This window comes from Macadamia integrifolia, chromosome 1, assembly GCF_013358625.1.
Source record: "Macadamia integrifolia cultivar HAES 741 chromosome 1, SCU_Mint_v3, whole genome shotgun sequence".
Lineage (NCBI taxonomy): Eukaryota > Viridiplantae > Streptophyta > Magnoliopsida > Proteales > Proteaceae > Macadamia > Macadamia integrifolia.
In genome coordinates, this window is record NC_056557.1 from 34,206,084 (window position 1) to 34,233,675 (window position 27,592).

The 27,592-nt window shown below is 39.8% G+C and overlaps 3 protein-coding genes and 1 pseudogene across 3 annotated transcripts; 1 reads left to right on the forward strand and 3 right to left on the reverse strand.

Annotated features, from left to right (window-relative positions):
* Positions 1-916: 916 nt before the first annotated feature.
* Positions 917-9,036, forward strand: LOC122076120 (CDP-diacylglycerol--glycerol-3-phosphate 3-phosphatidyltransferase 1, chloroplastic). Its single transcript, XM_042641450.1, has 8 exons — positions 917-1,599; positions 2,574-2,640; positions 2,760-2,834; positions 2,967-3,018; positions 3,104-3,189; positions 3,329-3,403; positions 8,279-8,373; positions 8,477-9,036. Exons 1-8 carry the CDS (start codon positions 1,055-1,057, stop codon positions 8,586-8,588), a joined length of 1,107 nt encoding a protein of 368 aa, XP_042497384.1. The 5' UTR covers positions 917-1,054; the 3' UTR covers positions 8,589-9,036.
* Positions 9,037-10,098: 1,062 nt separating this feature from the next.
* LOC122080968 lies at positions 10,099-12,916 on the reverse strand. The gene has a single exon (XM_042648247.1). It carries the CDS (start codon positions 12,526-12,528, stop codon positions 10,237-10,239), a length of 2,292 nt encoding a protein of 763 aa, XP_042504181.1. The 5' UTR covers positions 12,529-12,916; the 3' UTR covers positions 10,099-10,236.
* A 4,223-nt stretch (positions 12,917-17,139) lies between these two features.
* Positions 17,140-22,778, reverse strand: LOC122084805 (annotated as a pseudogene).
* An 841-nt stretch (positions 22,779-23,619) lies between these two features.
* LOC122074424 lies at positions 23,620-26,519 on the reverse strand. Its single transcript, XM_042639258.1, has one exon. The coding sequence runs from the start codon at positions 26,375-26,377 to the stop codon at positions 23,849-23,851; it is 2,529 nt and encodes an 842-aa protein (XP_042495192.1). The 5' UTR covers positions 26,378-26,519; the 3' UTR covers positions 23,620-23,848.
* Between the last annotated feature and the right edge of the window lie 1,073 nt (positions 26,520-27,592).

The following is a 27,592-nucleotide window of genomic DNA, read 5'->3' on the forward strand; positions in this document are numbered from 1 at the left end:
CAAATCACTGTTGCTTTATTCGTCGCAGTTGCACTCTAGATCGTGGTTGATCTCCGGTGAGACTGGCATCTCAACATCAGAGGGTGCCGTTGCTTTTCAAGTCACTGTTGTACTTTAGGTGGCTATTGCAATTCGGCGAGGCGACTCTTCACTGAACCACCTGCGAGTTGAGGAGATAGACTAGATTTCCTTTCAGATCTAGCCTGATCGCCTATCCCAGTTTTGAGCTTCTTCTTCTTTCGATCTGCTATACAGAGTGGAATAATATCCTAGATATCTCACATCTGCTTCACAAAGATGACCGCTGGTCGGGTATGCCCGCATTTGACTGTTTCTTTAGATCTGTTTCAGATTTGTTCGTCGGTCAAGCTTTGTGTGGCAGTTTCTTCTATCTGGGGTTAGGTATGTAACCCCCTTAGTAGGACCACGAGCAAGCTGGGAGTTAAAGACTAACCTTCGTCGAAGGGAATGGATAGTCGCGAACTTTCACCGGAGGGGAGGGGTGCCCATGAACCTATGCCGGAGGCCAGAGAACTAATCGTTGCAGGTTTTTGTTTAGAATAAGGGACAGGGGTAAGGTAGTCAAATCACCTTGGGGTGGGGGGGTGTTTTGGGTATTTCGTAAAAAGAACTAACCATTATTCCATCACTTAACAGGGATGATTAACGGTAGGGACTAATTTTGAATTTTTTGAATTTTTAGGGGGGGTCTTTGGTGTTTTGAAAAGTCCAGAGGGTTGCATTAAATAAAGACCAAAATTTAGGGAATGACAATGTAATTTTTTATAAAAATTAACATCTTTATCATGATTCCTCGCGGATCCTGATCTGCTTCTGAGCCAGTTCTGTTTTTGTTCCGAACCGGGTTGGAATCGGCCGGGATCCGGAGTTTCCGCATATTTACTAGTTTCAACTTTCAACGGACGTGTCGATGCTACATCGTTGTCTGCTCTCTGCAATTTCTCTTACAGTGACGTCTAAACCCCCCGCAAAACCTAATGCGATGTTCTTGATTTCCTTCTAACTGTTACAGCTCCGAGAAAATGCTGCGTTAATGGCGCTCTTCAGGTCACTGAAAACCCTTATCAGACACAAAGAATCTCGGTCTTTCCTGAGCTTCTGCGCCTCTGCTACTCCATTTCCTTCTCCATCTCCTCTCTCGTCGATCTTCTCTTGCTTTCCTTCCTCCCCAGCGTTTCCTGTTTCGCCGCATCCATCTTCCTTTGCCTTTCGTCTCACTTCATCATCCCACTCGAGGTTTCTCTCACCTTTCTACAAATGGATTCCGTGTCCAGGACCCCTGTTTCTGTCTTCTCCACCATGGAAGCTTTTACAGTCTGCCACTCCCTTGTTTCTTCATGGAAAAATCGTTTTGTCAAAAGCGGATTCTTGGAATTTGCTTGGAAGGAGGAGTTTTCCTATTAAACTAGGGTTTGGTTCGACTGCATCCCTCCCAGGATTGGTGAATGAGATTGATCAGAAGTTATTGTTCAAGGGACATGACATCGGTGGTGTTAGTGGCAGCTCTGCTGAGAATTTTGTTAATTTGCCGAATTTGATTTCATTGAGTCGATTAGTTTCTGGTCCCTTGCTTGGATGGTATGATCTCTTTCTCTCCCTCCCCGCCTCCTCCCCGCCCCCGTGCGCACTTTTTTTCAATTTGTATGTTCCTATAGAAGAATCTTGGATTATTCCTTACAACATACAAGCTCATATCCTTCTGAGTGTCCTGAAATAGATAAAAGCTTTACTGGGCTTGTAAACTTACGCTTGAAAGTAATGAAACCATTAGAGGGTGATTATTGTAATGTTTTCTATATTGTTTTGATATTTGTCACAAAGCATGATCAAATGGTGCAAATAAAGAGAAATGGGAATTTATTAAAACTCCTGGCGTTTATTATTTGCTACTTACCTACCAATATAAGTTTCACCAATCATATTTACTTTATGACACTTTACTAAGTTTTAGTTTCATCCTCAGAGTGAGTATCTTATCATTCTTTATGAATTTTGCTTTCCGTTTAAGATTGATCTTTGCATTCCTTATATATATATATATATATATATATTATAGATAGATGGATATCTTTGCATACCAATTTTTTCTGCCGAATCATGGGTTCTTTCCTGCTGAGCAACGTGCAAGATATAGCAGCAATCATGGTTCAGAAAACACTTTGATTTGCAGTTTAAGGCAACTGTAATCGTAGCATAAACGGACAAGTTGTAATCTTTTTTAACTAAAAAAATCTTACTACTAGTATGGTAATATGGTGATCTTGGCTAAATTAATAGATGATCATGTATGCAGTATATTGTATGTCTATATGCATCAGTTGCGTTATGAAAATTTACTAAAGATATTAATATATAACTATCAAGGAAAAGGAATAAATAAATGCTGATGTATATTTATAAAATTATGCTGTTCTATGAACAATACCCAGGCTGTCGAAGTTCTCAAAATTAGATATTGTCTCTACACAAAGAAATAACATAATAAGCAATTTTACTTGATGTTGAATTTCTCCTCTCGTAATGGAAATCTTATTAACTAGTTTGTGATGCAGGCTGATCATAAATGAGTGGTATCTTTGTGCATTTGTGGGGTTGGCGGTATCTGGAGCAACTGACTGGGTATAGACTCCTCATTTGTTCTTGACACAAGTATACATGACAGATCCCCCCTCCCATGGTTCTTTGATCAATAAAGCATATTTTACATTAGATTTTGACGTTTCTTATCTTTTTTGTAGCTAGATGGCTATGTGGCTAGGAAGATGGGTATTAATTCAGTGGTTGGATCATATCTTGATCCCCTTGCTGACAAGGTAACATTCTAAACTCCTTTTTTCAAGTAGGTGGCATTGACCCTTCTATGTAGCAACAGGTTTCATGGCTCTTTCTTTTGAATATCACCAATATCTCATTTTGGCTTAAAATTTTGTGTCCTACATATGCAGGTTCTTATTGGATGTGTTGCTTTAGCCATGGTGAAGATGGATCTTCTCCACCGTAAGTATATTGGTTTATTCATTTATCTCTCCCCTATGTTGGGTAATTGAAACCAAATCTGGCTTATTTTTCTTTTGTTTTGAAGCTGCACTTGTGGGACTTGTTGTATTTCGAGATGTCGGACTCATCAGTGGTGCAGTTTATAAAAGAGCTAGTAACTTGGGTTGGGAGGTAGACTAGTCTTAATTAGGATGGAATTGCCTTTTTTCCCCTTCATTTCCCCCTTTTAATTGGTCATGTAAGGACCTATTTTTGCTGAAATTTTGAGGCTTTTCTGATGTATCTATTCCTTTTCTTTTTCTTGTATTAGTGGAGAAGTTGGTCTGATTTCATCAACCTTGATGGGACCCATCGAGAGAAAGTAGAACCCCTCTTAGTCAGCAAGGTAAGTTTCCTTTCCTCTAGCCTTTCTCTCATTAGAACATCACCATTCAGCACAGAATGTAAATTTTGAGAGTACATTTGTTGTTCATTCTGTGTATTGCATGTTTGTGGCTTTGGCTTGGCCATAGCAGGGTTTTGTGGACTCTGAGGTTGAGTTGTCCTCTGATTTGATTTTTAGAAACAGTAAAGAGAAGGAGAATCAAACAGAAAGACAAGTCTAGGTCTAATGATCACCCAAAAAGATTAACCACTAAAAGGCCTGATATAAGGTGTTAACACCTTAGTTTTTAATTTTGTTTCTGTGGTTGTTTTGGTTTGATGGAAAAATAAGAATATCCAACATTTAGGTCTTTGATGAAATTTTTGATAATTATAATTAAAAGGGAAAAAGATCTACCTGGTTGCGTGCCTCTATGCCCAGACACAGGGGGTGGCGAAAAGACCACCCTGCTCCTGTGGTTGGATGCCTGTGTGTCTTCCCTGGGTGGTCCCCTGATATAGATCAAGTCCTTATTAGGAGCTTCAAAGTTTGTTCACAGCTAGCTATCTTGGCCATCTACTTAAGTCAATTGTCCAGCCTTATTCTGCCCAAAATCACGCATTGACCAAGTGTGATTCCAGTCTAAGAATGGCCTTCAGAGTTATTTGGAAGGATTCTTTTCAGGCCTTGTGGGACCCAGCATAGAGATCTTAGTTGTAGTTCTTATCTAGTCCTTGTGTGGGGGATTTAGTAGCTTTAAGTTAGTTTCTATTTAAGGGCGATTGCTATAACCGATTATTATAAGCTAAGGCTGAAATACATCCAACAATTTAGAGAAAGAGAAAATTCTGGTTTGATAGCCATGAATGCTGTGAGATGCAGTGAGGGGAGAGATTCCTTGAGTGGTGAGAGGCCTGGGAGAGGGTTAGAGGCTCAATTTAAATTTATCCTTCTACCTATCTTCTATTTTCTTTTATTTCCAATCAATTCCTGTGAGTGCTCTATAATGAAATATATTGATCTGTTGAAGACTGTTTGAAGAGGTGATTTAACTGCTGGACGTCAGTGTATCGATCCTCTTGTAGAGTAGTTCTTAGTTAAACTAACCTCTACATTATCCCCGCACTGGCGTAGTGGCGATTCCCACCCTAATTCATAAGGCATTCCAAGAGTGCATACAAAAACACAACCTTAATTAGTTTCTCTAGGAGAGCTCATGACATGTAATGCAAGAATAGATTACAAGAAACTGCCCCGGCAGTTTATAACCCCAAAAAATACAAATAAGAGCAGGAAACAAAGAAATAAGACCATCAAATAAACCCCCAAGGATACAATACCCATATTGAAGTAAAACCAGCCCAAAACCCAACCCAATAAGAGAGAGAAAGACCTGCTATAAAGCTGGAGAGAGAGAGATGCGGCTAGGTCTGTAAGAGTCCGATTGAGTTGCACTCTTGGGCCTAGATAGTCACTAGGGAGGGTGCAAAAACCCCCAAAGTTGAGAGGATTCTGACTACTGGTTGTGAAATTACAAGCTTTCTTGATTTTCTGACCTAGGAGAGAGAAAACTTCAAGATTCTTCAGAACAACAGCTGGTCGACTTCAAATGGTCTTCAAGTGAGGATCGATTGATCTTCTAAAAGTGTAGAACCAGTCCCCAAAAGGATCTGCAGACTATATCTCAGACTTGGGCTGCAATGAGGGTCGATTGGCTTTAAGAACAGGAACTCTCTGAACTTCTTTAATACTCACAGCAACAGTAAACATAAACAACAGCAATTAAGAATGAAAATAGAAAGATTAAACAAAGAAAAAACAAGGGAAAGTGGGGGAGGAGTGGCTGTCTCGGCCAGAGCTTCTCACCCACAACTATCTCAATTGTTTTAACATAATAACTGTAATTTTCTTTATTCAAATTTGTCCTTATGAGTACATAGACTCCTCTATTTATAGAGGGCAGAATGGCAATCAAACTACTATTAGGAGCTAGTTTCCCAATATGACTAAACACTCCTACTACAACTAGGAGCTAGTTTCCCAATAAGACTAGATATTCCTATTACAACTAGGAATTCAATATAGGACTAGGATTTGACTTTATGACTCCAACATGGAGTAGGACTAACTAACTAATAGTTCATATAGGACTTTACAACCGACCAATGGCCTAATGGGCCTTTATTGAATTAAATAGCAACTAACTAAACCAATGAATTAAATCCCGTTTTTCTACCTTCTACCTATATTTTAGGCCCATTAAACTGTCCCATTTCAAAGAAAACCCATGGGATCAAAGACCCAACACATATATAACACAACCCAAGGCTTATTTGCAATAAAATAAGCCCAAGTGACTTATCTACATCAACATGCCAATTGTTGAATATTGTACCGTGAGGGGGAGAGTTAATGTTATGTCAAGAGTGGGAGAAGCTGAGTCATAGTCTAATCTAGTCATTGTTATTTACTATAGTTAGTCTTTGGTTGTAATTAGATTCTTAGTAGGTTTCTGTAGGTTTCCTACTAAGAATTGATTCTTGATTAATATAAGGGAGAGGGTATCCATGATAGAGGTATTCCACTCCTTTCCTATCATGTTTACCCTCTCCCTCTCTCTCTCTCGGTTCTCTTGTCCATGTTCTTGTATTCTTCTTCTTCTTCACAGGTTCTGGTTGTTGATGTTTTATCACACCAACCACATTGAGGAGATGAGAAAGAACTAGAAACAAAGGGCTTGAGAGGGAGCAGGAGAAAGCATCCTAGCAAACCTATGAATAATCACTGTCAAGTTGTTCACGTCTTCCTGCTGAACTTCGCTATTATTTTGGAAAACAGAGCAAGCTTCACCGATGCATACATTATTGCCACTGTTTTTGCTTGCTTTACCTTTCTCACTTTTCACCTCACATATGCAACTACAATCTAAGACCCCTTCTGCAATGATATCCTCTCCGCTCCCTTAAGCTTCTAGTTCTCCCATTTTCTTCACCCAGATCTTCTCATCATCATCGAGATCTCAAAAAAAATCAGATCCTTTGGCAGCCTTTGTATTCCAGACACCACTCTTTTTTCCTTTATCCAGATGAGAATGGATTGTGGGAAAATTTCAAAGGTTTTTTCTTTAATCACTAACTCTATATTGCTGAGATTTGATTTCAAGCTCTAAAAATTCCTGATCCACGGTGATTATATACTTTGATCGTGATCACCGGATTAAAGCAAAATGGTCAAAACCAACCAAAACAGGCCAAGGCAGGCGAAAACAGCAAAGCCTTGAAACTAATAATTTCAAGGAGTAAAATGCTGTGTTTTGGCTGGCAAAATGAATTGTTAATCTTTTTTGGCCAGGTCAAAACAAATTCTATAACTAAGGTTAACATCACAATTGTTGTCGTATATTTTTACCTACATGGGAAAATATAAAGGTCATCAACCAAGATGGTGAGACAATCCCCTCCCCAAAGAAAAGTAGAAAGGGTAACTGGACAAATCAGAGTTTAAGTTTCACACGATGAGCCTGCAACTCTGCAGGGGGGATTCAAATCTGCCTCTGTTGGAAAGTTAAAAAATTTCTTTCTCCCTTTTTGGCATGTGGAATGCCCATCGAATAGATTGATAGAAGAAATAAAAGAAAAGAAGATTCTGAGTATGTGACATATATTCTGAGTATACCAATAGTTGTTCACTTTTAAAGTACGGAAAAAGGGGGCATAAAAAACGACTTCATAAAGAAGTAAAAAATGAGTAAAAGCTCTACGATTAGAAAAATGTAAGAGGAATTATAGAAGTTAAATAAAGTAAATGAATCTTACCAAGGCCTATTGCCTGGCAATAATGCTCCAACCATTCAAAACTTGAATAGGGCAAGAGAATGAAATAAGAGGATGAAATGATTATGAAGAGAACCATAAGTCAGAAGGAGAAAATGTTCTTGTAATTATGGTCGAAAAAAGCTTTAGGGTTTACCATTTGTATCTTTAATATGTCAGGCTATTTGATGGAAAGCTTAGTTGGGATGAACTAGTGCAGAATCTTATTAGTCCATTCCCTGAAACTGGTTGCAATTCTCAGGTCAGCCTACCTAACCTGCTTGGGCATAGCTCAATTGATAAATGGGATGCTATTGCATTTGCTGCTACCCCAATTATTATATGGCTAGGCTCAGGTGTCAGCTTCTTACTAATTGACCTAGTGTTGCCCTTCAGCTCCAGTTTGAACTTGCTCAATTGCCTGATAACATAGTGTTATAACAATAAGATAAGAATAATTAGAGTTAAGTGGTATTGCAACAGCTTGGTACAATGCTCACTTTATAACTGCCACATGGCATCCAAATTTGTAGGCCAGCAGTCTCCTATTTTCCTTTCCCGAACCGATTTTTATGCAGGGAGAAAAAATAAGGTAAAAAAATGATTAAAATGTCAAAGAGAAGTGCTAAAAAATGAGGAAAATCCAATACAAGAGGGCAGTACAAATGAGTTTGACCACCAAATTTTACATGTGGCTAATTCATGATTTACCCTATCTTTCTCTCCTGTTGAAAATTCCTGTCAACTCCCCCTGGCTTAAATTGGGTGGGTCATTATGCCAAGTCTGGCACCATGGCCATTCCACCACTTTTTGGCCTTAGAATTAAAGTTTATTATTTATTTATATTGTACTTTTAGGTGGGTCACCCAAACCTGATTGATTATAAATGGGATAGTCATGGGCATACCTATGGAGCGGGCTACACCAGCTCAACTTGTCTTGTGGCTACCCTTATTCCGTGACGTGGAAAATTTCCTGTTGACTAGGCACAGCAACCTTTGGTTTGAGTTGACTCAGCTAATAACTATGGGAGTCAGCGAGCAATAAGTGCATAGTTTCTCATCAGAGTGTATTCTTTGACAGGTAAATACAGTTTTCCAATTGGCCTTGGTAGCTGCTGCTCTTCTTCAACCGGAATTTGGCACCGAGGCAACTCAATCACACATCGAGTATTTGAGGTAATTCCAGCTCCGCATTCATCTTAGTACACTCTTTATCATGTTCAAGGTGATGAAACCTCAAGAAAAAAAATAACCACCGTGATCATTAAATGTTGAACAGTTGGTTGGTAGCTTCGACAACAGTAGCATCAACAGTGGCATATGGAGTACAACACATGCGAACTGGGTCAGTATTAGCTGGTAGAGGATCCTCCTTGAGCAAATCGCAGTAATATGAAATTCAGTCTACTGCTGACCTTGCCAAAGAAACCACTGCAGTTGGATGCTACTCTTGAGTTCAAGGAACCATAGTTTTGGGTATTTTGGGTTTTGGAATTTGTGCTGTTGCTAACTGAAACACTTACCAGAGGGAAAGAAAGAAGTGTGGGAGCTTCTCAAAGCAAGCTGCAAGCCCAAGGACTACATGGTGGTTTATAATCTTTCTGTTGGTCGTGATTGGACTGGTGGAAGAAAGCCATGCTCAAGGGGGGTATAACTTGGAACCTCACAAAATGAGGAAGTTAGGAGCGGAATTGGCCGGCTATAATCTGACTCACAGTAGTCAACTTATAAAACTGAAATCAACTTCTGTATCTTGTAAAAATTTTGATGTCAAAAAGTTCTTGACAATCTGTTAAGAACCTTTCAATTCTCATTATAACATGAATTCTTTCCGCCGAAGTGATCCAAACTCTTAAATGATTCCGGAAGGCCACTGTAGGCAATGATTCTCAACCTATTCTTCATACAGGCGCTGATGAGGTGCAGAAGAAAGAAGGAAACTATAGAACGTAAGTATGAGTTGCTTTCGCTTGGCTGGCATATTGTTGTGGACCAAGGTCTACTAACAAATTGTTCTAAACATAATTCTCAGGCGAGCCACCTGCCTACCTTTGTTACAGGTCTACTCTTGCTGAAACTCATCTATTGCAACCCTTCTGGCCTAGTTTACTATAGGTGAACATTTTTATTGCAGGGGAATTTTGTGGGCAAGGAGGGATTTGAACCCCAGACCCCGTGGTTCATGGTCACTTGATCTAATTCCGTTGAGCCGCAGAACCCACCGTCTCCTTTAGATATGTCCCAGGAGTATCCTCAAATAAGTAACTTTTTCTCTCAACCATTAAGAAAAGGTAAACACGCCTCTCTCTATGACATGATGGCTCGTTAAAAGTAATTACGGCCACAATAGATTTCGGCCCTAAAATTACATATTCATATATAAATAAAGGCACAAACAGGTTCAATTTATAATGATTCAATTCCACATCCAAATTAATATCTTCACCCCCACACCCCATAAAAAAAAAAAAAAAAAAAAAAAGAAATCGTAGGTTGCGTTTGGTTACACTTTGAAAATGATGTCTTGCTCACTGGGAGCAAATTGTATTTTTGGTCACACAGAGGATCCTTAAATAAGGACTGGGACTGTGTCCATGACGGATCTGAATATTTATGGTACATCCTAAGCTTGTTTAGACATAATACATAGAGAACCATCAGTCGTGGTAGCATCCAAATCCAGAACTGAGTAAGATCGAAAACACAACCTGGATTCTACTTGAATTTCAATTGGAATTTGTTTTGAGGTCCAAACCTCGATCTTTTCTTTGGGTTGGGTTGGGTTGGGTTGGGTTGGGTTGGGTGGGTGGGGGGGTTGGGGGAAGCCATCTAAATGTGAAGAAATCAAATGGGTATGTAAATGGAATCCACGTATAATGTTCAGATTTTAATAGATGATGATCACTCAAAACCAGAAACTCTGGGGTCATCAGTCTGAAATCCAAGTTGCATCTGTACAATACGACTTAAATCAAGTTTGACTATGCAGAATCAAGTACAAATTCAACTTTACATATATTCAAAAAGCGCAACATGAATTTAGCCAGACTGCGATGGGCTCTGATTTGAAGATTCACCAGCTTCTTTAGAACGCAATTTCTCTTTAAGCCCAGAAATCTCTCTCTCAAGCTCCCAAACCCGTGCTTCCAGTTCATTTGTCTTCATTTCCTTCGGTTTATGGCTACCCTTCACTTCGATTGTGTTCTTCTCCATGAGATCTTCATGGGCTTCTTCACTTCCTCCCAAATCTCTGTTTGTTGCAGTAGTTGAGGTAATACTAGCTGGAATGCTTCCAATTGCAGACTCATTGAGGTCTTTTAGTAGTTTAAACTTTTGCACGACTGAATGTTCATCTTTCTGGCTTGAATCTTCCAAGTTGATGAACTTCTTTTGCAGGACTGGATGTTCATCTTTGTGGCTTGAATCTTCCAAGTTTAACTTTCTACATTTGGATGAAAATCCAGGCGGAACTGGTCCAAAGGGGTCTTCCTCCTTCACTTTTGCCAGTTGAAGGTTTTTCAACTCCTGTGACTCGTTTTCATCAGTAGAATCTTGGGAGCTCGGCTTGTGATTTTCAGAGGAAACCAATGTAAGAGCCCAATCATTGTTGCCTCTCGCCTTCTCTTTCATTGAACGTTTGGCTAATTTAAGGTTTTTCAACTTCTGTGTCTGGTTTTCATCCGAAAAATCTTGAAAGCTCCGCTTGTGATTCTCAGAAGAAACCAAAGTAAGAGCCCAGCCATTCTTGCCTCTCGCCTTGTCTTTCATTGAACGTTTGGTTATTTTTCTGGGGTTAACCTGAATTTGAGCTTGGGTTAAAGCATCCTTGATTCCTTCTCGACGAATCAGCATGGATTGCTTCCACCATTCTGAGTATCTCGTCGTTACATCTGATTTGAAATGCCGAGATGGGATAAAGAACATAGCAAATTTTAGGGGTTCGCTGCAATTTCCCCTGGTAAGGCCAAAATGACCTGGGATGTCTTGATCTAATCCAAATTGCATAGCCACTCGATGTGGAAGATAGTGTTCTTTACCGTCTATCCCAACTAGCTCAGAAGCCAAGAAGCAATGGGCAAAGGACTCCAATTGCACATCCCCATTTGGACCTTGGGAAACCCATTCTTCCCTTTCCATGTAGAAGGGAGGGGAACACCAGTTGGTCAAGTTGGCAGCATAAGGACGCCATTGATAATTTTCAGGTGAGCTCATAACCAACCTCACAAGCTCAATACTCATGTTCGTCGTCAGTTTGCTCCACAGAGCTGCTCTGGGTTCACCAGGTCGGAGAGAGTTGGGTTTCTGTGGTCTCAGAGATGGAAACCGTTCCCAAGCCCAGAGCTGCAAAAGTTGGAATGGCCCCCAAACGCTGGGATGGAAATCATCTTCATGACCATCCTTGTTTGATCCAAGAAGGTTATGAAAACATTGTTCTTTAAGAAACCTAAGATCACGATAGAGACTCGCAAGCACAGCAGGGCCAAGAGCAATGGGTGTCCCTTGAGCCAAATGGATGGCAATGGGGAAGACATGGCTCCCCACAGACCTCTCAGAAGGTGTAGGAAAGACATACCTTAACAGCCACAAGGAGAGGAAAGCTACATGTTCCAGTTCGATTTGGGTCTTCATGAAATGGGTAATCCATTCTGAGTTGGAAGGGTTCCACCATTGATGTTTGTAGAAGCCATCATGTTCTTCAACCATCTTCTTCTCCATCTTCTCTTGCTCCTTCGTTACAGGTTCAGTAATGGGCTTTCCAACAAAGGAGAATCCCCCAAGAATGAAGGTATCTTCAAGGGTTATTGTGGCTTCTCCCCATGGGAAGACGAATGAGCTTGTCTGAGGGCACCATTTCTCCACTAATGCAAGGACCAAATCTTGGTCTTTTCGGACTCTGTAAGTAGAAGCCATGATCGCATTGTATATACCAGCGTTCACCCACATGGATCCGTACAATGGCAGCAACCGATCGACCCAGATCTTCCATTTCGTCTGGGGACATCTCCATCCTTTAAACACAACTTTTGGAGGCCATTTGCAGGGTCTGAAAGTGATGATTTCAGAAAGAAGAGGAACTAAAGGAATCCCAGCTGCTTCATTAACATTATCAACACGAGGTTTGAGAAATCTACCTATTCTCACTGTGGGTTTTCCCCCAATCGGTGACACCAGTTCCTCTTGTCGCTCCACCACTATGGAACTTGAACTTGATCCCTCTTTTAATTCTTCCACCACTACCATTGCGAGATCATTATCTTTTCCTCCCTCCACTGGAACTGCAAATTGAGTTTGAGTATGTTCAGGAACTGGGCTAAGGACAGATAATTCCATTTTTACTCTCTCACTCTCTCCTCCTCTCCCTTTTCTTGTCAAAAAGCACAGAACTATGGAAGCTCCGCCATTTAAAAATGGTAAAGAGGGGCCTAGGGTTTTGGCTTGGAGAAAGGAGAAAAAAAAAAATTGGAAAGAATGGCCTATTGAGATCGTCCGCTTGGGGATAGGAGAGAAGGGGTAGTGGTGGTGGTGATGGGAACTGGGAAATGTGCTACATTGCTCACGCAGCCCAGAGCACACCCACTCGCAGGCATCTCGATAAGATCTTGATCTTGAAGGTACTATACTGTACTGAGGAGTATAGCATGGACTAGAACAAAAAAGGAAATTTCTTTGACTGAGAATGCCACTTCTTAAGCATCTTTATGACCATTCACCCACCTGGCCACTCCATGCAGATTCCGCTCTTGCTGCACCTATTATAAAAAAAAAAAACTTATTATAATCCCAATCTTCTTAATTTTTACTTAACTTTTGATTACCCCAAGAAAGCCAAACTCATAGAATTTGTAAAATATTTTCATTGTTTTTTTTGCTAGGATTTTTATTTTCTTTTATTATTATAAAAATCTGTTAAGCTATGGTTGGTAGTCAAGAGAGGAGAAAGAAACATTCTACCAAAAAAAACAAAGAGCAAGAAAAGAAATGAAAAAAAAAAAATAGAGAAGTTTGGCTATCAATAAAAAAAAATTTCCCTTATTTTTGTTTTTGTTGTCTTAGGTAAGATTTTTTTTTTAAATTATAATAAAAGAAAACTTCGTCATCCTCAAGGAGAATTTTGAAATTTCATAAGTCAAGAAAATATTATAATTTTTACATTTTTTTTTTCTTCTCTTGATTACCAAACACAGCTTTAGGATTTGTAAGTTGTAACCACACAAAAAAAAAAAAAAAATGAAATGTTTTCGGTAAGAGAGTGTAGTTTTTAAACATACATAAGGGCCAATGGGAGTACACGAGAAAGCATAGATAAATTCGATATTTTTTCTTTTATGGGGTTGGGCTCATCTTTTCCTCATATGTATAAGAAGGCATAAAAAAAATATGCTAGATAAGTTAAAAAAGCAAAGAATAAAGGTGGTTCAACTTGTAGTTTTCAAATTAAAAAAAGAGTAATCAATTCATGAAGCTAGGGGCCACTCCCCCATAGAAAAAAAATTTCCTTAAAAATATTGACCTATCGTGCAGGGATTTAGGTATGGTTTAAACCTTGACTAAAGCTTGGAAATCTTAACGTCATGATGCCTTTCAAATCCTCCTAGCCATTATCCTACTGCAATAACTCTGGTTAAGAAAAACGCCCATGACAATTTCATTCAAAAGGTAATGAGTAACTCTTACAACATGTCCTTGTGCAATGCTCAAGACTCTAAGCTGATTAGCTTGAGCTACTTTCAGGCAAAAAAAAAAGTAGCTGTCTTTTAAAAATATAAAATAGGCCTAATACGGCCGGCCAATAGTAAAAATGTAAATCGGTCCAGGTTTGGGTAATTGGTTTGGTTCTTAATCAATTCCAGTCTTGATCTCCATTTGAATGGTGCTATTGACACCTCTATCGATCATCACCATAAAGGCCTAGCAATGGATCTGATAGTGACATCAAAGAAACATAGGAACTCACTCTGCTTTGGAGGGTAAAAAAATACAGGAAGGAACTAAGGAGGAATCATCTGAAGCGGGCTCTAAAAGCTTAAAGCTTGGTTCTTTTCTTCAGAAACAGGCAAGGGATTTGATCTCTGGTGATAATCAATCCGCACAGAGCTCTTGATTTGCTCTGCGAGCAGCAACATCATTTGAGGAATGTAAGAATGGGGCCAGTGTCGATGAGGTGGTGATGTTGGATGAGGAGAGAGATGCAGAGACAGACGTTCCGGCCAGCGGCGATGCAGCCAGAGGGGACGGTTGGAGAGAGATGGAGAGGGTGCGGCAAAGAGGATTCAATGGTTGGGATCCTTTTCTTCCTATCAGACGATCGACAAGATGCTGGTGTGGGAGGGGCATGGGAGATTTCATTTTACTGTGTCATCTCAGAGAATCTTTTCTTATGTTAAGGGGATAACTACATGCCCTGATGCTTTAATTTGTGAATAATATTCTTTGATAAATGGTATTAGTTAACGAAAGCAAGGGTGGTAGAAAGGTAGTATATGTGTGGTGCGCAAGACAGAGACATTTATTTATTTATTATTATTTTTTTAACGATGGGTAGCTAGGCCTTTGGCCTGACTAGTCTTGCAGGTTTATACTGATTCCACAACCATATAGATCGGATCATAACATGGTTGAATGAGAATCGTTCAACTTTCACCGAAATTGATAGAAAAATCTTGGGACAACACATGTAGGTTACAGAGAATGACATGGAGTGTATCAGTTAAAACAGTTAAACTCATGGGTAACTTCCCCATCCTTCCTCCTCCCTTTCCCAACACAGACACAGAGGCAGCTAGGAAAGGAATAAACAGGGTAAACATTTTCCCCATTCTCCTGTTTAGTATTGCAGTTGCCTTTTTGCAAGAATGAAGGAGAGAGAGGATTGACAAGAGTTATTAGGATCAGAAAAGAGAAATGGAGGTCTAACAAATTTTCTGAATTTGCTGGAGGTATTTTGGACATCATAGTGTCATTAGACCACATATAAGTAGCAAAATATTGCAATCTTGATCCTTGAGAAGTACAGAACAATTTCTAAAGTTTCTCTAAATGCCTATCTTTAGGGTGAAGAACATATTCGGTTTTACACTAATTAAAGAACCAGCCACCAACAGAAGAAGCAACAGTCAAGAAGCAAGAAGCAAGATCAAATTCCCTTACATCTGTCAAGGCAAGTCATTACATATCCACTTGATTGAAACCATCGCATACTCTCTGTGACTAGAACAATGTGAAAATTGCAAATCAATCTGATGGAAAAGCTTTTGTTACCATATCCATAAACTTTAAGATTAAGGACCTAGATCTGTAGACAGATTGACAGGGTTGATGCATAATATGAACTAGTTTCTTCAATAAACACTAACAGTACTACTGAAAAATCAAAGGAAGATCCTTAGGAAGTATTTACTTTCATCCTGAATTATCAAGCCATGTCAAAAGAACTATAATATGTGCCTAAAAACTGATGCCAGCATGAATATGGTTTAATGGTTTCTTAATCTTATTGTATGCCTCATCTTTCACAAGATTGAATGAGATCAGAAGAGGTAAATGGAGGTTATCTTTAGGGTGAAGAACATCAGTTTTACACATTTAAGAACCAACCACCAACACAAACAAGCAAGATCAAATTCCCTTACTTCTGTCAAGGCAAGTCATTACATCTCCACTCTATTGAAACCATCGATTACTCTTGATGACTAAAACAATGTGGATGATCATAAAAAGTACAGTCAGGGAAACAATGGAGGAAAAAATTGCAAATCAATCTGGAGGAAAAGCCTTTGCTACTGTATCCATAAACTTTAATAGTAAGGACTCGGAGGATCTGCAGTCAGATTGACAAGGCAGATGCATGATATGAACTTGTTTCTTCAATAAACACTAACCGAGTATTAGCGAAAAAACAAAGTAAGATTCGGAGGAAGTATTTACTTTTTTTTTTCCCCCCGAATTAAGACATTAACTATAATATGTGCCTAAAAAAGGATGCCAGCATGATACAAGAAACATGGTTTCTTAATCTTATTGTATGCCTCATCTTTCACAATGCAATCAAACATATCCACACCATACAGAGATGAAAAAGCAGGTGATGAATAAAAGGTGGGACCTAATGAGAGAGGAAGCATATAAAATAGCAACAAGGAAGAAAATGGTTGGAAAGCGAAATTCAGATCCAAGGCAGGTTAAGCTAGAAGAACTTCCAAGACATTAATTAACAAGAAGATTCTTGTTTACGTGAAAAAGCTTAAAAATGCATACAAACCTCACCAGCTATTTCCAAAAATGAAACTGAATGAAGCATTACCAAGCAAGTTTAGAATGCAATTCCAAAGTAAAAACCATATTCACATCTTATAAGCTACAGAGTACAATTCAGCATCTATTACAAGGGAATGATATTGCACAACCTGCAAAAAGTGACAATCAACCTAACCAGCTATTTTCAGAAAATGAAACTGAATGAAGCATTACCAAGCAAACTTTTGAATGCAATTCCAAAATAAAAATATAATCACGTCTTAAAAGTTACAGGGTATAATTCATCAAGCAATAACTCTATTGGAATAAATCAATGCAGTTCAGACCTTTCATAGATTCAAGAAATCATTGAATGGTCTCACTTGATCAATTTCTCATTTTCAGTATTTCATGGTTCAAACTTCAAATAAATGATTCTATTTGTCTTTCTTCTTGCAACAAAGGACCATGAAACTTGAATGGCGTAATTGTCTCAGGGAAAGTCTTTCACTCAAGGAAGTATCTATTATACCTATTCATCTTGCTACAGAAATTGAATATTGGTACAACACCATTCCATTGCCCTACCTAAAAAGTAGTCCGGCTATCCTCCCTCCACTGCCACTTCACAGTCAGGAAAAGAAACAAAAAAAATGTAAGCATATTTCATATAGAAAATAAATTTCAAGCAGATTTTAAGGCAATGAATTGACACAAATTCTGTGCGAATGGAAATAAGAACTGCAATCAGCATTCATATCCCTGGCCACATCCTGAACAACACAAACTTTTGGTCATCATACTCTTACTGGTTTCTGTAGAATTGCCTTCTAGTAACCTTAATTTTTTGATGGTTAGTTTGCCAGAGTCTGGTAACCATATGCTTAAGGGACTGATGACAAACAGTAGCACAAAATAAGCAGGACTAATTACAAACAGTAGAACAAAATAAGCAAAAACAAGCTGGAATAATTACAAACAGTGGCACAGAATAAGCAAAACAAGCTGGCACCCTTCGGAGATTCATCTTAATTAATTGTCCTCAGTGGCTCAACATCATTCCACATGGGCATAAGGTCGTCTGTTTCTTCTTCTTCTTCTTCTTCATCATTGCTTTTTGCATCCATTTCAACCGGCACCAATGCTTTGGAGGGCCAGAACCTATTTGTCCGGGCAGTCCTCCTCCTCCTAGCGGTATTAGGTAAGGCCGATCCTCTTCTTCTTTTCCTTAGTGCCACACTCGGCTTACAATCTTCATTATCCTCATCAAGATCACAGTGCTTCCTCGTGCTGAAATTGGCTTTCTTGGAAGGAAATCCTGGCGGACGATCACCCCAGCTGTTGGGATTGTTCTGCACCTCAGTCCTCCTTTTAGATGCTTCTCTGTGACCAAACATGTTCTGCGTCCTCCATTCTGTGAATCTCTTGGTTTCACTTCGCTTCCTCTTGCTAAAAGTGGCTTTCTCGGGAGCAGATCCTAGCAGGTGATCAACCCTGCTGTTGCGATTGTGCTGCTCCTTGTTTCTCATTTTGGAAGTTTCAGCTTGTAGGTTTTCCTTGAAATTCTTCTTCATCTCTCCTTTCTCCAAGACTTCTCTGTTTCTCATTTTTGCAGTTTCAGCTTGTAGGTTTTCCTTGAAATTCTTCATCTCTCCTTTCTCCAAGACCTCTCTGCGGACTAACATTGATTGGTTCCACCACTCAAAGTATCTCTCGGTGCAATCTGCCTCTATGAATCGGCATCTAATGTACAGCCTCGGGTCCCTCACATTGCGATCATAGCTACTCCAAGCATTTTTCCAGTTCGAATTGACTCTGGAAAAATGTCCTGGGAGATCTTGATCGATCCCAAACTGTCTCGCCACCCTTTGAGGTAAATACTGTTCGTCTGTTCCACATTATCAAAACCAACCAGTTCACAGCTTCTTAAACATCGTACAAAAGATTGCAGTTCCTCATCTAACAGCAGACATCCATAGTTTAGTAATTCTTCCCTCTCCTTGTAGAAGGAAGGGCATCTCCAGTTGTTAACACCAGAGACATAAGGCCGCCATTCGAAATTCTCTCTCTGTCTCAGAATAGACCTTACAAGTGGAAGCTTCAATTTGAATCTAGACTTAGAGTAACATTTTTGCCATCGACCCACCCTGGGCTCTCCAGGGTGCAGGGGATAAGGAGAGTCATTGGGTCTGAGAAGAGGGAATCGTTCCCAAGCCCACATATGTAACAACTGAAAGGAAGAGCAAACACTAAAAGAAGCAGACTTAGCTACATATACCAGCTCATATATAAACCTAAGGTCCTTGTAAAGACCGGCAAGAACTGCAGGTGCAAGCGCCATTCGAATCCCCATAGATAAATGAATGGCAACAGAGAAGACATGTTTCCCTATTGTTAGACAAGAGGTCTCATTGGAGCACCCATCGGAGCATCCATCGGGTGATCCATTACATCATAGGTTCACTGTAAAGGGAATTACATAATTGTTAGTGGCAGTATGTGTAATTATCAGTCTCTTCATGGTTGTAATCTAACTGTACTTGAGCATATATATATAATCTCTGATAATAGGGTTCCTCACGCTGGGTGAGAGAACTGTTCATCATCTCTAAAAGCTTTTCATGGTATCAGAGCCCTAGAAGAGGCGACTTCTCACGAACGAAGAAGAAAGCGATGATGGCGGCAGCAAATTCAAGCTCGTCGTTCATGGTTCCATATCCGAGTTCCTTGAATGTAGGGAATTTTGTAACGATCAAGCTCACACAAGACAACTTTCTTCTATGGGAAACTCAGATGTTGTCGCTGATTGAGAGCCAAGATCTGATCGGTTTTGTAAATGGCAAATGTTCATCACCTGATCAAGAGATTGAAAGTGCAGAAGGAACAAAGATTGTGAATCCAGACTATGCGTCTTGGATTCGGACAGATCGACTCATCAAAGCTTGGATCACTGGAACTCTATCAGAGGGAGTTCTAGGACTTGCTGTAGGAGCTCGATCAGCCTCAGAGCTCTGGAATACCTTGTCTAATGCCTTTTCACAAGCATCGGAAGCTCGCGAGTTCGAACTGCTATCAAGATTGCATTTCTTGAAAAAAAAAGATTCCATATCTTTATCTTCATACCTGATCGATTTCAAGAAACTCTGCGATCAACTCAACTCAATTGGAAAACCTGTTCCGGATCAGCGCAAAGTCTTCTTGCTTCTAACTAATCTTGGATCTGCTTATGAAAATTTTGCTACTACGATGCTGAAACCACCTGTACCTTGCTATGCTGACTTGATACCTCTTCTCCAAAGTCATGAGCTGCGCAATCGAGGCTACTCCTCAGACATTTTAAATCCTCATCTTGCATTTCTTGGAGAAAAGAACTTCAATCAAGACAATAGAAACAATAGGGGGCGTGGATCAAGTTCGTTTCAGCGTGGAAGAAGGAATTATTTCTCTTCCCAGGGCAGAGGCTTCGTTCAAAACACCAGGTCGAATCAGAATGAAGGAAAAGAAAATAGACCAGTTACTGCAAGGGATCAAACACATCAACAACAACAAGGATTTAGAGGAAATGAGTCTCGGTCTCAGATTAGATGTCAGATCTGTAATAAATTTGGTCATGGAGCTCTAAAATGCTGGGGACGATTTGATAACAGCTATCAATCTACCGAGATACCACAAGCTTTGGCTGCTCTGCAAGTGAATAATTCTCAAGACTCTGCTTGGTTCCCTGATACAGGGGCAACAACTCATATCACTGATACACCAGGTATGCTACATTCTTTAACACCTTACAAAGGATCAGACACAGTGATGGTGGGTAATGGGGCTCAACTACCTATTACTCATGTTGGTGAATGTAGTATTGTGAATGGGGATGTTTCCCTACCCCTGAAGAATGTTCTATTGGTTCCTTCTATTAAAAGGAATTTATTATCAGTATCTCAACTTACAAATGATTTTCCCTGCACCTTTGAGTTTGATCACAATGGTTTTGTCATTAAGGACCTTCAAACACAGAAGATTTTGGCATCGGGGAGTAAGCAAGGAGGTTTATATGTTATATCTACTCAATTTGAAGATCCCCAAATAAGGGCATACTTCTCCTCCAGGTTCAGATGTGCTACAGAAGATGTGTGGCACCAAAGACTTGGACATCCCCAAGGGAAGATTACCAAATTTCTCAAGAATAATGATTTGATTGTTGTTTCTAAGAATTCTAAACACTTGTGCTCTAGTTGTCAGCTTAGTAAGAGCACCAAGCTCCCCTTTATCAGTTCTTTTACTCCTTGTACTTCTCCTCTTGAACGGATTCATTGTGATTTGTGGGGGAAAGCTCCAGTTCAAAGTGTTCATCATTTTCAATACTATGCTATCTTTGTTGATGATTTTTCTCGTCACACATGGTTCTATCCACTGAAGCGTAAATCAGATTTTTTTCAGACCTTTCTTTACTTCCAATCTATGGTCGAACGTCAATTAAACACTAAGATTAAAGTGTTTCAGTCAGATGGTGGGGGCGAATTTTCTGATACAAAGTTCTCAACTCATCTTAGTGTTTGTGGTATTATTCATCATCTTTCCTGCCCAGGTACACCAGAGCAGAATAGTGTCGCTGAGAGGAAGCATCATCACATTGTTGAGCTGGGATTAGCCATGCTGTATACTGCTAGTGTTCCTTTTCATTTTTGGGTGGAAGCCTTCTCAACTGCAGTTTTTTTGATTAACCGATTACCCTCTACAGTTCTTGCTATGAAGTGCCCTCTTGCTGTTCTATTTGGCAGAAAACCAGATTACAGTATGCTTCGCGTGTTTGGTTCATTATGTTACCCATACTTGCGTGACTATGCTGCCAACAAGTTTGCTCCGCGATCCCTACCATGTGTGTTCTTGGGGTATAGTGATAAACACAAAGGGTATCGTTGTTTACATCAATCTACAGGTCGGGTATATATCTCAAGACATGTTGTTTTTGATGAGAGGGTGTTCCCATTTCAGCAAGATTCTTCCCAGATTGGGGCCTCCTCAGTTGGCTTTGTTCAACAAGATTGCAGTACCTTTGAGAGATGGTTGCAGCCCTCTCCATCACCTTCTATTCCGCATTTAGTACAACCTACTTCGGTAGAAGGTATTGCTCCTTGGTTCTCTTCAGCTGATGCGTTTCCCTCGCCTCTTGTTTCTTCTGGTTCAGGTATTGTTCCTATAGTGCCTACTACTGATGCTTATTTTCATCACCCTTTATCCCAACCTTTGTCTGGGGATGCTGTTGTACCACACAGTCTTGTGGAAAATGAACCTGATTCTCCACAAGTGTTGGATCATACAGTTGAGTCCTCTGCACCACAAAATTCCTCACCAGTCCCTGTCTCGGCTACCCAAGTGACCTCATCTTCTATTCCTTTGGCTGCTAGTACTTTCCTTCCACTTGTTCATCCTATGACTACCCGTAGTAAGGCTGGCATTCGAAAACCAAACCCCAAATATGCATTGCTGGTCTCTTCTTTGCCTACTGAACCAACCTCTGTTAAAGCTGCCCTTAAACACCCTGGTTGGTATGCTGCCATGGTTGATGAGATGGAGGCTTTAGCCCATAATCAGACTTGGACCTTGGTACCTCGCACACCCTCAATGAATATTGTTACTTGTAAATGGATTTTTAAAACTAAACTGTGTGCTGATGGCTCATTGGAGAGGCTTAAAGCTCGGTTAGTCGCTAAGGGATTTACCCAACGGGAGGGGATTGATTTCTTTGAGACTTTCAGCCCGGTTTTATCTCATTGGAGCACCCATCGGAGCATCCATCGGGTGATCCATTACATCATAGGTTCACTGTAAAGGGAATTACATAATTGTTAGTGGCAGTATGTGTAATTATCAGTCTCTTCATGGTTGTAATCTAACTGTACTTGAGCATATATATATAATCTCTGATAATAGGGTTCCTCATGCTGGGTGAGAGAACTGTTCATCATCTCTAAAAGCTTTTCACCTATCACTGATTCAGGGTGAGAAGGAACAGAGTATGTGGACAACCACAAGGCTAGAAAAGCCACATGCTCTAGCTCAGTCTCTCCCTCGGCTTTGCTACCCATAAATCGGTTGATCCAAGCCAAATAATCTGCCTTCTTAGCTCTGCTTTGGTTGAAATGCTTGTGCTCTGCAATCAAATCCTCCTCTATCATCTTCATAGGTTCTTCTGTGACAGGAGTAGTTACAGGTTCTCCAAGAACAGAGAACCCACCAAGAATCAACGTGTCTTCCAATGTAACCGTAGCCTCCCCCCATGGAAATACGAAGGTATTAGTCTCTGAACACCAAAATTCTGAGAGCCCAAGAACTAGTTCCTGATCCATTGGAATTTCAACTTGAGTAGTTACCTCACTACTAAACCGACTGGCTCAGCCTGGATTGAATTGAACCGAGTCTTTATCGGTTTGGTTGCATGTTGGGGTGTCAATTGGTTGGGCTTAATCTATCTGTACCATTTTAATGTTCCACACTAGTTTCATCCTTTTAGCTAATTGAGCCGTATAGGTAAGGCACGGGCATGTTTCTATTCGATCCGTCATTGATTCATAATAAAAAAAATTATTGACTTAATCAAGTTAAAATCGGGCTTTAAACGACTTAATTGACTAATTAGGTATAAACGGGCTATAAACATATACAAGTACTTTGGATTTTTATTTTTTTCGATATTTAGATGCCAGCATTTAACCTCTGTGAATGTAAAGTAAGACCTTGGATCTAAGGAAAATGGATTAGTTGCCCGTACGAGTCAGCATCTAAAAGTTATCCTTTTTGTTTTCAAATATACCTTTTTTTATCCTTGTAATAATAGAAGGAATGATAGGTGTTGGATACTAACTCGAATGACTAGGTGATCATATGAGCAATGGATCTTATCTCAATCTAAGTCCCCAAATGAATGATCAATGTGAAGTGACAGATCTAAAAGGATGACAATTAAAAGTGGATGTTAAAATAAAAAAAAAAGATTTTTTTTTTCGATAGATAATTTATATGTATTAAGGAAAATGAAAAATATAAAAATACGGATTAAGACAATCCTACAACATTCTTTGGGTAGATGAAAAGAATGGTTGAGAGACCTCTAAATCATACAGGACAAAACCCTGAAATACAGTTTATCTAATATAGAAAGAAAAACTTTAACAATTAAGAAAAAATGAGCGAACGAGGTTAGCGTGTGCTTTGAGATATTAATGACAAACAGCAGAACAAAATAAGCATAAACAAGTATCAATTGGTTGTCCTCAATTGTAATCAGGATCCTTCGTTCTTTCACTTTCTCCCCATCGGTATAGGCTCCTCTATTTCTTTTTCTTCACTCTCTGCTTCGACTTCAACAACATTCACCAATGCTTTGGAGTGACAGAACCCACTTGTTTGGGTTGTCTTCCTCCTACCAGTATGAGGTTTTTGGGACTCCTTTTCCATAGTGCAGAAACGGGAGAAACGGCTCATGATCTTCGTCGTCCTGCGACTCCTCAATATCACAATACTTCCTTGTGCTGAAAGTGGTTTTCTTGAGAGCAAATCCCAGCGGATGATCGCCCCAGCAGTTGCCATTGCTCTGCTCTTCATTCCTCCTTTTCGAAGCTTCAGCTTTTGGGTTTCCCTGGAAAAACTTCGATTGCTTTATCCACTTGGAGGATCTCTCAGTCTCACAATGCTTTCCTGTGCTGAATGTAGTTTTCTTGGGAGCAAATCCCGGAGGATGATCACCCCATCTGTCAAGATTGCTCTGTTCCTCGTCTCTCATTTTCGAAGCTTCAACTTGTGGGTTCAACTTAGATTTCTTCAATATCTTCTTCCAATCGGAGTCTCTCTCTGCGTCACAATGCTTTCCTGTGCTGAAAGTAGTTTTTTTGGGAGCAAATCCCGGAGGATGATCACCCCATCTGTCAAGATTGCTCTGTTCCTCGTCTCTCATTTTCGAAGCTTCAACTTGTGGGTTCAACTTAGATTTCTTCAATATCTTCTTCCAATCGGAGTCTCTCTCTGTGTCACAATGCTTTCCTGTGCTGAAAGTAGTTTTTTTGGGAGCAAATCCCGGAGGATGATCACTCCATCTGTCAAGATTGCTCTGTTCCTCGTCTCTCATTTTCGAAGCTTCAACTTGTGGGTTCAACTTAGATTTCTTCAATATCTTCTTCCAATCGGAGTCTCTCTCTGCGTCACAATGCTTTCCTGTGCTGAAAGTAGTTTTTTTGGGAGCAAATCCTGGAGGATGATCACCCCATCCGTCACGATTGCTCTGTTCCTCGTCTCTCATTTTCGAAGCTTCAACTTGTGGGTTCAACTTAGATTTCTTCAATATCTTCTTCCAATTGGAGTCTCTCTCTGCCTCACAATGCTTTCCTCTGCTGAAAGTAGTGTTCTTGGCAGCAAACCCTGGAGAGTGATCACCCCAGCAGTCACAATTGCTCTGTTCCTGGTTTCTCATTTTAGAAGCTTCAGCTTGTCGGTTTACCTCGAAATTCTGCTTCGACCTCTCTCTTTTCTCCAAAACCTCTTTAATTTCCTCACTGCGAACAATCATGGATTTCTTCCACCAGTTGAGATATCTCTCTGTCCATTCTGCCTCGATGAAACGGCTCCGAATATATAACCTTGAGTTCTTCACATGACGATCATAGCTGTTCCAAACAGTTTTCCATTCCGAATTGACTCGGGGAAAATGTCCAGGAAGATCTTGATCAAACCCAAACTGTCTCGCCACCCGATGCGGTTGATACGGTTCCATGTAATCGAACCCAACAAGCTCACAACACCTTATGCAATGAACAAAGGACTGTAGTTCATTCTCTTCGATGAGACATCCACCCTTTAGTAGCTCTTCCCTCTCTTTGTAAAAGGAAGGGAATTGCCAGTTGTTAACATCAGATACGTATGGTCGCCATTTGAAATTATCAATTTGTTTCAGAATAGACCTCACATGTGGAAGCTTTAATTTGAATCTAACCTTTGAGCTACATTTGTGCCATCGACCCACCCTGGGCTCCCCTTGGAGCAGTGGATTAGGAGAATCATTGGGTCTCAGAAGAGGAAATCGTTCCCAAATCCACAACTGTAATAACTGAAATGGAGACCAGACAGTAAAAGAAGCAGAGTTAGCTATGTATACCTGCTCATATATGAACCGAAGGTCCCTGTAAAGACTAGCAAGAACCGCAGGTGCAAGAGCAAGCCGAGTCCCCTGAGATAAGTGAACAGCAACAGAGAAGACATGCTTCCCTATTACTTGTTCTGGACTTGAAGAGAAACAATATCTTGACAACCACAAGGCTAGAAGAGCCACATGTTCTAGCTCGGTCGTCCTCTCGGCCTCGCTACCCATGAATCTGTTTATCCAAGCCGAATGACTTGCCTTCTTATCTCTGCTTAGATTGAGATGTTTGTGCTCTGCAATCAATTTCTCCTTTATCTTCTTCAGAGGCTCTTCTATGAGAGGAGTAGTGACAGGTTTTCCTAGAACAGAAAATCCACCAAGAATCAACATATCCTCCAATGTCACCGTGGCTTCTCCCCATGGAAATACAAAGGTATTAGTCTCTGAACACCAAAATTCTGAAAGCCCAAGAACTAATTCCCGATCTATTTGGATTCTATAGGTAGAACTCATGATTGCATTGTAAATTCCGACTTTCTTCCATGTGGGTTCATGCTTCTTCGCCAAACGATCGACCCATTGCTTCCACTTTTGTTGTGAGGGTCTACAACCCTTAAACAGAACCTCTGAAGGCCATTTTGTAAGATTTTGAGAAATGGTTTCAGATAACAGAGGAACATGAGGCAATGGCGCTGCTTTTCCAAGAGAATCCGCACATGGTCTGAGGAATTTTCCAATTCTGAGCGTTGGATTCTTACCGCCGCTTGAAGATACCATCTTCTCCTCTCTCTCCTCTGTGAGAGGAACTTCAATCGCCATTTTTGGTAAATATGGAAAACAACAGATCGAAGCGGAGAGTTGGTTATGAAGCTTATATGGGAGTAGCGAAGAGGAGAGAATGGAAGGGACGAAAGTTGAAGAGTCTTCTTCGGGAATCGTAGAGCAGCCATTACGGCTATCTGTGCAATTCTCCAGTTCCCCACGCGATACCGTGCATTGCTATCATTTTGATCTGCAACTCTACAAAGCATTTAAAGTCATCGAGTGTAAAAAGCACACGGTTTGATTCTTGGTTCAATTCAGTTTCATGATTGAAACCGTCAAACCAAACCGAATTACATTTTTTTAACCGAATAAGTTATATATATATTTTTATAAATGTGGATAATAATTTCTATTTATTTGAAAAAAAATTAATGGATTATGATCTTAAAAAAATAAAGGGTACCGAAAAGGAAAAACAAAAACAAATTAAGGGTTAGTTTTTGTTGGTGAAAATGTAAGAAGTTGGTTCAAACATCTAAAATAGGGCTCAAACCAAATAATGAATCGAATATGAAATTGAACCAAATCAGTTGGGTTCTAGTTTGCAAAATAGGCTCATATTCGGTTTTGATTTCCACATGCTGAATCTTGAACTGAATTGAAATGGGATCAATTGTTACCATTGTTGATAAGGCAAAAGGTTTTATGTATGATACCATGTACTATATGGTTGTACTTTCAACCATTGAAGGTGAAAGAGGGGGATGTGTTATTACATTTCTGCCCCTCATCTCCATCCAACGATCAAAAGGCATAATCATTTGCGTAAATAACTACCATACATAAAAATTGGATAACTTTGCTCCTTACCCAAAAAAATAAAAAATAAAAAATAAAAAAAAGATGATTTTAAACTGAATTTTTTTTTTAAATCTCAGATAATCGATATAAGCCTTATCCAATATGATACTGGGTCGAAATGATCAGTAATCAGCCAATAAGGTCATGTAATGGTTTTTATTTAAAAAATGGTTTTTTGATCTCATACTAGTGAAATAAGATGGATCCTTAATGATATCATATCGATTAGGGGTGTTAAACAGTGTGGTTTTGGTTATCCGGTCTAGTTATAGTTTGGTTTACAATTTGACAAATTGAAACTAAATTGCACCAGGTAAGAATAAGTTGAAATTAGAATCATTTTCAGTCGGTTCTAATTTGACTGATTTCTAATCGATTTTTGTTATCCGGTTACAATTAGTTTACATT

Bases quoted from the DNA above. Each gene is read 5' to 3' on its own strand.
- LOC122076120 (XM_042641450.1), top strand. From the start codon at position 1,055: ATGGCGCTCTTCAGGTCACTGAAAACCCTTATCAGACACAAAGAATCT. The intron at 2,641-2,759 runs GTATAGACTCCT...TCTTTTTTGTAG, and splicing joins TATCTGGAGCAACTGACTGG to CTAGATGGCTATGTGGCTAG. The intron at 3,404-8,278 runs GTAAGTTTCCTT...ATTCTTTGACAG, and splicing joins AACCCCTCTTAGTCAGCAAG to GTAAATACAGTTTTCCAATT.
- LOC122080968 (XM_042648247.1), bottom strand. From the start codon at position 12,528: ATGGAATTATCTGTCCTTAGCCCAGTTCCTGAACATACTCAAACTCAA.
- LOC122074424 (XM_042639258.1), bottom strand. From the start codon at position 26,377: ATGGCGATTGAAGTTCCTCTCACAGAGGAGAGAGAGGAGAAGATGGTA.